At 55.0% G+C, this 10,705-nt stretch overlaps 1 protein-coding gene across 1 annotated transcript; it reads left to right on the top strand.

Moving 5' to 3' along the window:
* Positions 1-5,592: 5,592 nt before the first annotated feature.
* Positions 5,593-9,616, top strand: IRF2BP2 (interferon regulatory factor 2 binding protein 2). Its single transcript, XM_056852362.1, has 2 exons — positions 5,593-6,581; positions 8,477-9,616. The coding sequence occupies exons 1-2, from the start codon at positions 5,597-5,599 to the stop codon at positions 9,184-9,186; spliced, it is 1,695 nt and encodes a 564-aa protein (XP_056708340.1). The 5' UTR covers positions 5,593-5,596; the 3' UTR covers positions 9,187-9,616.
* The last annotated feature ends 1,089 nt before the right edge of the window (positions 9,617-10,705 follow it).

Genomic DNA, 10,705 nt, shown 5'->3' with positions numbered 1-10,705 from the left:
CTGGCTGTGTGTGTGTGTGTGTGTGTGTGTGTGTGTGTGTGTGCTGCAGCCGCGTTGGAAAGAATCCAAGTTCAACCCTGGAGAAAGAACCAGGGCAGTGGGTGGAAGACAAAAACAAAAGGGGGGGGGATCTGTTGATGAAAAGTATACAGCTTCTTTAGAACATCAACAGTATACACACACACACACACACACACACACACACACACAAAGAAGAGAGCACAACTGGCCAAATTCGAGGGGCCGACCATGCAAAAGGCTCTGGAACTGAAAACAAGGCGCGTTAACCTTTGCTTGCCCAAAACCAACATGAAGACCAGAGGGGGCTGGGTGGATGGCGGTAGATGCCATTTCCAAGACCCTGGAGACATTGGCCATTTACGCATGGGAGGCTTTGCCTTGGGTTTGCCACTCTTTAGATGCACGTTCCCCCCCATCTAAATTCTCAAAACTCAACAATAACCCCCCCCCAGCGCGCCCCATGCAGAGTTTTGAGACCTCGGATGGGGGAAACGTGCATCCAGAGAGCTGCAAATCCAGGGCAAAATCTCCCGTGCGTAAATGGCCAATTCATGGCTGTTGCAGGGAGCAGAAAGACAGTTTGTCAGGTTAGTTAGAGACCCAGCCCTTTTAATAATAGGGTTTTTTTTGGGGGGGGGGAACCCTTCGTACTGTTTTTATTTAAAAAAAAAAACACGAACAGATTTCACTCTGTACCCAAAACCCTTCCAAAAGCAACTGATTCACGCTGTTTAAAATCGATCATATTGTTGGATGGGGCGGCGGCGGAGGAGAAAAGGAGTGGGGAGGGGGGATTTCAATGCCTTGCGGGGAGCGCCTCGACTAGGTGAAAAAGGAAGGGCCATGCTGACGTTTCGTCTAACTTCAGTGGGGAGGCTCCGAAGGGCAGGAAACGCTTCGCCCCGCAGTGCGCCAGAGAACCATAGGGTTTCCCTCATCTGATCCCGGTTGAAATGTTCTAGTCTGAGGACGGAATGGGAGAGATGGACTGGTGCTCGGCGGGAGGGGACGGGGGGCTTCACACAGTTCCCTCCCCAGGTTGGTTCGTGCAAGAGGGCAGCCTGCACCGAGCACCGGTTTCCACGCTGGGAGAATCGGCTGGCAGCCTTGCAAAACGCATCCGCGACAAGCGGCAGCACCTCCTGGAAACCCCCACGGGGGTGTCAGGCCAGATTTGCTGGTAAAATCGAATGCGGGTTAATATTGGATTAAACGTTTGGCGTGTGGCTTTGGAACAGGTTTATATCCATGTGATCTCTCGAAAAATCAATAAAGCCGAGAACGGTTTGCTTCCCCCCCCCTCTTTTCCGCTTCATTAGGAAAAGCTGTTCAAACAACAACAGGGCAGAAACGTCAGCAAGATTCCTCCCTTTCCTCCCCCCCCCTCCACCTTTGCCAATGTCGTTTTAGAGATAATAATCTACACTCTGCTCCTCCAACTCACAACCAGTTCCTTCCAGTTCAAAGGAGTTTTTTTTTTTTAAATCGGCCTGGGGCGTTTGTTTGCAATAAAAAAAACACAGAAAGAAAGAATGGCGGTCGGAAAGTTGACAGCTAAAGCAACTGAGCTTGCGGGTGGGGGAGGGACATTTTCCTAGGTTCATGTTACAACTCAATAGGCGTTGGCAAGTATCAGAGCCGGTGAGTCAACAGCGAGATTTGCATCCACTTCAGCGGGAGCGAGACTGGGTTGTGCTTTGCAACATGTAACCAAGCTCTTACATGTAACTGGGGGGGGGGGGAGAGAGAGAAAGAAAAGGCTCGTGCAAATGGTTAAAAGCAAACAGGAAACCACGAGCTTCCCAAATCCTCCTATTGCAAATGTCCCGACAGGGTCTGCCATTGCGAGACAGCTCACGGCAGCGCGGCCCGCCGCTGCAAAACAGGCAGCCTGATTGTACTAGGCAAGAAGCTGCAGAGGCAAATCATGGCGGCGGCGAACGACTACATTTTAAACCAACCCCCCCCCCGCTCCTTTTTGGTTTTGTTGCAACGGACGAACAGACCTACCCCTCTAGATCTAACACTGCAAACCCCCCCCAAGCTACTGCGCCAGGATCAGCGACGCCAAATCCTTTCGCTACGCGGAATGCATGGCTCAAGAGCCCCGCGACTCTTCCTTTAAAAAAAACGCATGGCTTATTAACACGTAACACTAAAGAGAGAGAGAGTTTTTGCCTTGGATCCGCCGCTCTCTAAATGCACATTTTCCCCCAGCCAAATTCTCACGACTCAAAAACAACCCCCACCCCCCATGCAGTTTGGAGGATTCAGAAGAGCAAAACGTGCATCGAGAGAGCGGTGAATCCAAGGCTAGGGAAAAAAACCTCCAGTGCCTTTTCGCCCTAGAGATCTACTGTAATTGTGCCTTTTTTTACCCTGCCCGCCAATACAGCATGCACGTTGCTCATGCTACCTTAAGCAAAAAGTTAAAGCCTAGGAGGAGGAGGAGGGACCATCCGGAGCCCAGAAATAGCAGCAAAGAGGGCGGCGCTTCAGGCCGTGACGGCGCTGGCTGCCGGCCTCTCCCTCCCCGTCCCTGGAATGTGCATTTCGTTTAATACGGCTTCGAGTGCCAATTGCATAGAGTCACGTCCCCGGGTGCGGCTGCGCAGAGAGTGCGGCAGAAAGCCCTTGAAACCCAATGCGGACGTCAGAGCTCCCTTTCCTTTCCCTTCCCCCCCCCCGGCCCGGTTTCCCTTTGTAACCTACATAACTCAGCAGCGCTGTGGGGATGGTGACCTAGACGCAGGCGTGTTTGGAGGGAAGCGCTTCCACTTTGTTGACTCTGCACACACAATCCCCTACGCACAGCGACGCCGACACATATACAGTAGGATTACGCCTTTCCTCGTGGTGGCAACAGCCCCTTTTCTCGTTGCCGGTGGCGCAAATGAGAAATGAGCAGTTCGGCGTTTCTGTTGGAGGAGGAGGAGGGATATTTGCAGGCTGGTGCCATTTGTGCACGGGGGGGGGGGTTTTGCAGCTCTCTAGATGCACATTTTCCCCATCTCAAAACTCTGCAAGGGGGGACTTATTGTTGAGTGGGGGGAAATGTGCATCTAGAGAGCGGCAAACCCAAGGCAAAAACCCCTATGCTTAAATGGCCTGACTGGTTAGGGAGTGCAGATGTTTAGGAAAAGTCTGCGCGTACAATGTGGGGGTGCTGGGTGAATTTGCACCAGTAGCAGTGCTTTACTGTTAAAAGGTCGGGGGGGCGGGGTAGAGACGTCCCTGCTGCTAAACTAAATGACGTGTTTAGTTTTATGCTGGGGAAAGCAGCAAAGAATGGCACTTGCCACCATTACGTGTAGCCAAACACAAAAGCAATGATTAAGCATAACAGGCTGTAAAAACTCGGTGTATATTACCTGCGCGGCTACTCTCGGAACTACAACCCGGAGCTTCCATATGCCCTTTTGTGGACTTTAACGTCAGCTTAGCTCTCGTGTGCCTTTTTGAAAATTGTATAGCTACAGTGTAAAAGTATTCATTTGGTACGGATTTCGCGGACCAGCAACCTCCTCCTGAAGCCGTTTGTGGGTAGCAAGAAGTTGCACCACAACCCAAGTGAGCGGTTTTAGGAATGCATCCTGACCTTAGCTGCATTCCGTTTGGCAAATGCAGTATCCTCGCATCAGCAATTCAGTGTGCTTGGGATCGCAGCTCTAAGCTGCCGGTTTCTGTGCATGCCTACTCAGGTGTAAGTCCCGCTGAATTCCATGGCACTCCCAGGTTACTTATGCTTCAGGTAGCAGCCGCTGGCTTGGGTCGTGCCCGCATTTTCTTGGAAGCAATTCCTATTAAAATCAGCGGGACTGGGATTTACTTTAAAGTAGACCTGCACGCTGGGAAGGATTCCTGATGCATCTGAAGGGAGTGGCCGCGGCTCCGAAACATTCACTCACACCGTGATCGTACCCATTCCCCTTCCTGTACCTAGTGTACTATAATTAAGCCTTTTTAGTGGGGAGGGGCCACTCCGGAGAAGACCAGAGCTTCGGTTCTGCTGGGATCTTTCTGTTCCGAAGAACCAGTCCCTTTGCCAAAGGTCACCCGGTGCGGGGAGTCAATACCGATCCCTGAAGAACTGGAGCAAGGGATTGGCCATTTCTGCACGGGAGGTTTTGCCTGGGATTTGCCGCTCTCTAGATGCCCATTCCCCCCGTCCCAATTCTCAAAAATTACCCCCCCCCCTATATGCAGAGTGTTGAGAATTCGGGTGGGGAAAATGGGCCCCTAAAGGGAAAGGTCCCCTGTGCAAGCACCGGGTCGTTCCTGACCCACGCGGTGACGTCACACCCTCAATTTTCCCAGGCGGACTTTGTCCGCGGGGTGGTTTGCCAGCGCCTTCCCCCGCCGCCTCCCCTTGACCCCCAGCAAGCCGGGTCCGCGGGTGCACCTCGAGAGCGACAACCCGCAGGCAAACCCCCCCCCCGTGCAGAAACGGCCTCGGTTCAGCTAACCTAGGGCCAGAAAACGCACGGTCGCTTCATCCTCCTTCCAACCCCGTTTCAGCCGGGAGCGAACGCACGTTGAGCGAAACGCACGCGTTCGAGCCTGGCTGAAACGGGGATGAAAGGAGGATGAAGCGACCGTGCGTTTTCTGGCCCTAGGTTTTAAAATCGGATCGCCGTCCGCACGGGGGGGGGAGGGGAAATAAAATAAAACGCAAAACAGGACACAACCCCCCCCGCGTTTCCATCGGAGAGAGGAGGGGAAGCGCCCAGATCCCCGCGTCCATTCACACGTGAAAGCCCTGCGGGCCCCCCCCCCCCAGTGTGCTGGCTAGGGGCGAAAACGCACGGTCGCTTGAGCCTCCTTTCTTCCCTGTTCCAGCCAGGATCGAACGCACGGACGTTCCTCGAACGTTCCAGCCAGGGATTCAGCCTGGATCGAACGCACGAACGTTCTTCGAACGTTCGTGCGTTCGATCCTGGCTGAATCCTGGCTGGAACAGGAAAGAACGTTCGTGCGTTCGATCCTGGCTGGAACGTCCGCGCGTTCGATCCTGGCTGAATCCTGGCTGGAACAGGGAAGAAAGGAGGCTCGAGCGACCGCGCGTTTGGAGAGAGAGCTGGTTATTCTTGCAGCTCTTGTTGTCTTGGCAGGAGTTCAATGAGCAGCGGGAGGAGGAAAGGGGCGGAGGAGGCGGAGGGGGGAGGGACGCGGAGGGGGGGAGGGCCTAGCACGCAGGCGCTCCTGGGCACTGTCGAAGAATCGAGTCACTGGAGCAGAGCGCAGCAGCGTCTGGGCGGCTTGCCGGAGCCCCCGCCCCAGTGCGAGCGTCTGGGCGGCGGGCAGCGGCGTAGTAGCGAGGAGGAGCGCGCCGCGGGCAGGAGGCAGTGCGCGCTGCCGTCGGTGGCGCTCGGAGGCTGCGATGCGTCTCGCCGCGTCCCTGTGAGCGCCTGCAGCCGTCGGGGGACGGACGGCGGACGAGGAGAGGCCGGCCCAGGGCGGAGCGCCTTTTTCCCCGCTCGCTCGCTCGCTCGCTCGGCAAGGGAGGCGGCCGTCGGCCCCCGGGCCTCTCGGGTGGCGAGAAGGGGAGGGGGAGGCAGGGGACGAGGAGCGGGCCATGTCGTCGGCCGCCGTGGCCGTGGCGGCCGCCTCCCGCCGGCAGTCGTGCTACTTGTGCGACCTGCCCCGCATGCCGTGGGCCATGATCTGGGACTTCACCGAGCCCGTCTGCCGGGGCTGCGTCAACTACGAAGGGGCCGACCGGGTGGAGTTCGTCATCGACACGGCCCGCCAGCTCAAGCGGGCGCACAGCTTCCAGGAGGGCCGGGGGCCCCCGCCGCCGCCCCCCCACGCCAAGCAGCCGCAGCAGCCGCCCCCGCCGCTGGGCGCCAAGGAGATGCACGCGGCCGTCGAGGCGGCCTCCCGAGCCCCGCCGCCGCCGCCGCCGCCCCACGAGCGCTACGCCCCGCCGCCGCGCCTGGGCGCCGAGTACGGCCGGCAGGTGAACGGCCTCCCGGTGCCCAACGGCTTCCCCAAGCCCGACGAGCCCCCCGAGCTCAACCGGCAGAGCCCCAACCCGCGGCGGAGCCACCCCGTGCCCCCCACCCTGGTGCCCCTCCTCAACGGCGCCGCCATCGGCATCAACAGCCGCGCCGCCCTGGCCGCCATCTCCGCAGCCCCGACGCCGCTGCAGGGCTCGGGCGCGCAGGGCCCGCCGCAGCAGCAGCAGCCGCCCCCCGGCGACGCGGGGGGGCACAAGCGGCCCGGCTCGGTCTCGTCGTCTAGCAGCGGCGGCGCCAGCGACCTGGACGGCAAGGACAAGGGCGGCCAGCAGCAGCAGCAGGCGGCGGCGTCGTCGGCGCGGGGCTCGGCCGACGCCCTGGACCAGCTGGGGGCGGAGGGCAAGAGCCGCGGGGCGGCGGCGGCGGGGGGCGCCGAGCAGGACTGGGTCAGCAAGCCCAAGACGGTGCGCGACACCCTGCTGGCCATGCAGCACGGCGGCCACGCGGCCGGGCCCTACGAGGGCAAGTTCAAGAAGGAGGCCGGCATGGCGGGCGGCAGGCTGCTGGGCTACGAGAGCAACGGGGCCATGGCCAAGTCAGGTAAGCGGGGGGGGGGAGGAGGAGGAGGGGGGGCGGCGCTGGGACCCGGCTGAGGGGGGGGGCTGCGGAGGGAGGCGCCTTCCCCCCCCCCCGCTCCGGTGCCAGAATTGCCGTCCGGTCGCTTCCGACTCATGGCGACCCTATGGCCGTGGACGCGCGCGAGGTTTTGCCTTGGATGGGGGAAACGCGCATCTAGAGAGTGGCGAACCCAAGGCAACGCCTCCCGTGCGTCCACGGCCATGGATGCATGGGAGGGTTTTGCCTTGAGTTTGCCACTCTCTAGATGCGCGTTTCCCCCATCCAAGGCAAAACCCTCCCGTGCATCCATGGCCTACGAACCAATGGCCGTGGACGCACACGAGGTTTTGCCTTGGATGGGGGAAATGTGCATCTAGAGAGTGGCGAACCCCAAGGCAAAACCCTCCCGTGCATCCATGGCCGTGGACGCACGGGAGGCGTTGCCTTGGACTCGCCGCTCTCTAGACGCCCGTTTCCCCCATCTGAATTCTCAAAACTCTGCATGGGGGGCTGGTTGTTGAGTTTGGAGAATTTGGATTGGAAAAAATCGCATCTAGAGGGTGACAAAGCCAAGGCAAAACCCTCCCATGCATCAATGGCCACTGATGCACGGGAGGTTCTGCCTTAGATTTGCCGCTCTTTAGATGCACATTTTCCCCATCTCAATTCTCAGAACTCTGCAGGGGGGGGGGGTTATTGCTGAGTTTTGAGAATGTCGATGGGGGAAACATGCATCTCAAGAGTGGCAAAGCCAAGGCAAAACCCTCCCGTGCATCCATGGCCTATGAACCAATGTCCTGCCTTTCACAGCCTTGCTCAGGTCTTGCAAATTTGGCGCCCCAGGCGAGGCGAACTACAAGTGCCCTCCCCCCCCCTTGCTAGCCAGTTTTCAAAAACAGGTGACTCGTAGAAAAACGAAAGCGCAAAACCTTTTCTAGGACATGATAACTAATTATATATTCCCGAGCACTATTATGGTACTTCCCTTAAAATGAACTCTGTGGATGATGTTTTGTGAAGGCCTGTGGCCGCATACAAAGACATTCTACATTCGACCGTTGTCTGAAAATTAAAAATATAAATGGTCGGTTGCGTTTTTGGGTGAAGAAATTAATCGGTTTAAAACTGCGCCCCTCTGCGGTCTGTGCCCTAGGCCGCCGCCTGCTTCGCCTAATGGTAGTGCCGGCCCTGCCTCCCCCCCCTGGAAAAACAAGCGAGGGTCGCCATTTCGCGCCCACTTCCTGGGGCCTGCTGAAACAGCATAACAGGGATGAGTCAGGGCGCTTGCTGATAGGCACCCACCGAGAGGGGTTCCCCTCCCTAGCCCTGGCCACATTCTTGTTGCAAGCTGAGCTGAGGCAGCGAGGAGTGGCGACAGCAGACATTTTGCTGAATGGGAGAGCCCCAGTCCGTATGGCCCTCCTGCTCCGCGCGGCCCTGGCTTTCCCCTGTGCCGAGGGGCAAGCGGGCAAAGGGGCAGCCCTCGCTGAGGAGGGTCTGGGTGCGAGCGGGCACGGCGTGTTGCTGGCATGGCGCTTTTTCGCTTGGCCGTGTTCTGAGCGAGGGGAGGATTACCAGGATGCAGCGGCTGCTTGGCTGCAGGCCAGCGTGGGAGTGTGGTACAGTGTAGGCGCATTTGAATGCAGCATGTACTGTAGCGTAAGCAGTGGGACGGCATGTTTTGCCTGCCTTTCAACCGCTGGCCCACGCTACCCGAGGGAAGCCAAGGAAACCTGGTTTTAAGCCAGTTTTTGAAAATCAGTTTCTCTCCAAGTGCTTGGTGGGACTAGTGGCCCCCCAGACTTTGCCATCTGCACACACATTGGTGTCGCTGTATTTCCGCAACGTCTTTCTCCTCTCCAACCCTGTGTTTATAGGGGCTCGGGCAGCAAGGAAGAGAAAGCCTTCTCCAGAGCCAGAAGGGGAAGCTGGACCTCCTAAAATCAATGGCGAGGCGCAACCGTGGTTACCAACCTCATCGGAAGGGATGAAAATAACAATGGCCGCTGCGTCTTTCATGAACCCACCTCCGCCCACTGCTTCGCCTCATTCTAACCGGACCACGCCACCCGAGGCAGTCCAGAACGGCCAGTCCCCTATGGCGGCGCTCATTTTAGTCGCAGACAATGCCGGGGGGAACCATGCCTCCAAAGATGCCAACCAGGTTCACTCTACCACAAGGAGGAATAGCAGTAGTCCGCCCTCTCCGTCTGTGAACCAAAGAAGGCTGGGCCCGAGCAGGGAGGTGTCGAGCCAAGGGGCCAATGCCGGAGGGATGGAGCCAGTGCACCCAGCCAGTCTCCCGGACTCTTCTCTGGCCGCCAGCGTCCCTCTGTGTTGCACCCTGTGCCACGAGCGCTTGGAAGACACCCACTTTGTGCAGTGCCCTTCTGTCCCGTCCCACAAGTTTTGCTTCCCTTGCTCCAGACAAAGCATCAAACAGCAAGGCGCCAGTGGGGAGGTGTATTGTCCCAGTGGGGAGAAGTGCCCTCTGGTGGGTTCCAATGTCCCTTGGGCCTTCATGCAGGGCGAGATTGCGACCATTCTTGCGGGTGACGTGAAAGTGAAAAAAGAGAGGGACTCGTGACTTTCCCAGTTTCTCAGAGCAACATCCCCCCTTTAACTAAAACTGCTTGAATTGTATATATCTATAAATATCTATATATATAAATATATATATATATATATATCTCCAAGACAAGGGAAATGTAGACTTCATAAAACATGGCTGTATAATTTTGATTTCTTTTTTTGTTTTTTTAAATACATTGTGTTTCTATATTTTTGGAGACAAAAGGTATGTACTTATGAAAGCATTTCCTTTTTTTGTTTTTGTTTTAGCAACTCTTTGTTGTGGTTCCTTGGTGACAGTTACTGTTCAGTGTAGGCTGTGACTTGGGCTGCTTTTTCTACAGAGCACTTAGCAAACAAGAAATGCTTCTAGCTGTATTTGTATGCACTTGTTTCCCCCCTCCCTTTTTTTTAAATGCCAAATACATCTTCTGACATTGTAACAATTGCCTTACTGTCTGTGATTTCCTTATTTTTTGTCCTTAACTCCCACCCCAGCTGGAGGCATGCAGGTTTTAGATTATTATAAACATGGGGTTAAAGTTGTTGGTAGGATTAACTCCATAATGCCACTTAGTCCAGCCTAAATGCAGGTGAGCATGAGAAAGCACAAGGGATTTCTTGTGGAAGCAGCGTTCCCTTGTTGCAGCTTGCAAAAATGGTCAGATTCTTGGAGTGGCTTGTTTCTAGAAGGAAGTTTCCTTCATAGCACTATGGGAACTGAGGAGCTGTTGCATTAGGGATTTTGAGAGGTTTTTTTTTTTCTTTCTTGAAAGGCAGAGTTGACCACTCTTCAAGTGGTTGATTGTAAGATTGCAAAACTGCATTTATTCATTGATTACATAATATTCATGCAGAATTTTCGAGATAAATTTGATTATTGCATTAACCATACATTGATGCAGACAGAATAGCACTGCCATCTTTTAAACAAATCTGTACCTTTTCAGCAGCGTTCAACATTGCCATTTTCTTCCGGTTTGTGTGGGAAACTCTGAGGGTAGGGTTTTTAATATGGTGCAGGTGGACTTTGAATTTACTTACTAGGGACTATTGTTTTTATAGCTGACATCATATTACTAGATAGTGACAGATCCCAGCATTTTGCCAGGCTTACTGATGTTGACAGCATAAAGAAGAATGGACATTTTTACCTGAAGTTTCTTAAAACTTGAGTTGGGGAAACATTTAATTCTCATTTAAATAAAACGACTTGGAACTTAAGTCAATGGCAGTTTCACATGGGCATGCTTTGCCTTTTAGACTACTTTCAAGAATTCTTTTGTAAAATTACTATTTTGATCACACTTTTTTTGCATCGGGCAAAACAGACATTTTTTAACCAATAAATCATCAGTTACTAGAAATAGCTAAGCCTTCCTGTAGTGTTTTTGTGCTGTTTGCAGTTGTGTTAGCAACACTGCTGTGCAACCCCTTTGTAGTTGAGTGTTTATAATATGGTCGCAAGCAACTGTTTGAAGCAGAAAGGCGGTTATAAGGTCCCCCCCCATCTCTGTGGCAAATAACACTATACG

The sequence above is a fragment of the Euleptes europaea genome, chromosome 7 (assembly GCF_029931775.1).
Source record: "Euleptes europaea isolate rEulEur1 chromosome 7, rEulEur1.hap1, whole genome shotgun sequence".
In the NCBI taxonomy this organism is placed as follows: domain Eukaryota; kingdom Metazoa; phylum Chordata; class Lepidosauria; order Squamata; family Sphaerodactylidae; genus Euleptes; species Euleptes europaea.
The sequence above is the reverse complement of the archived record's forward strand: the minus strand, read 5'-3'. Positions and strand labels throughout refer to the sequence as shown.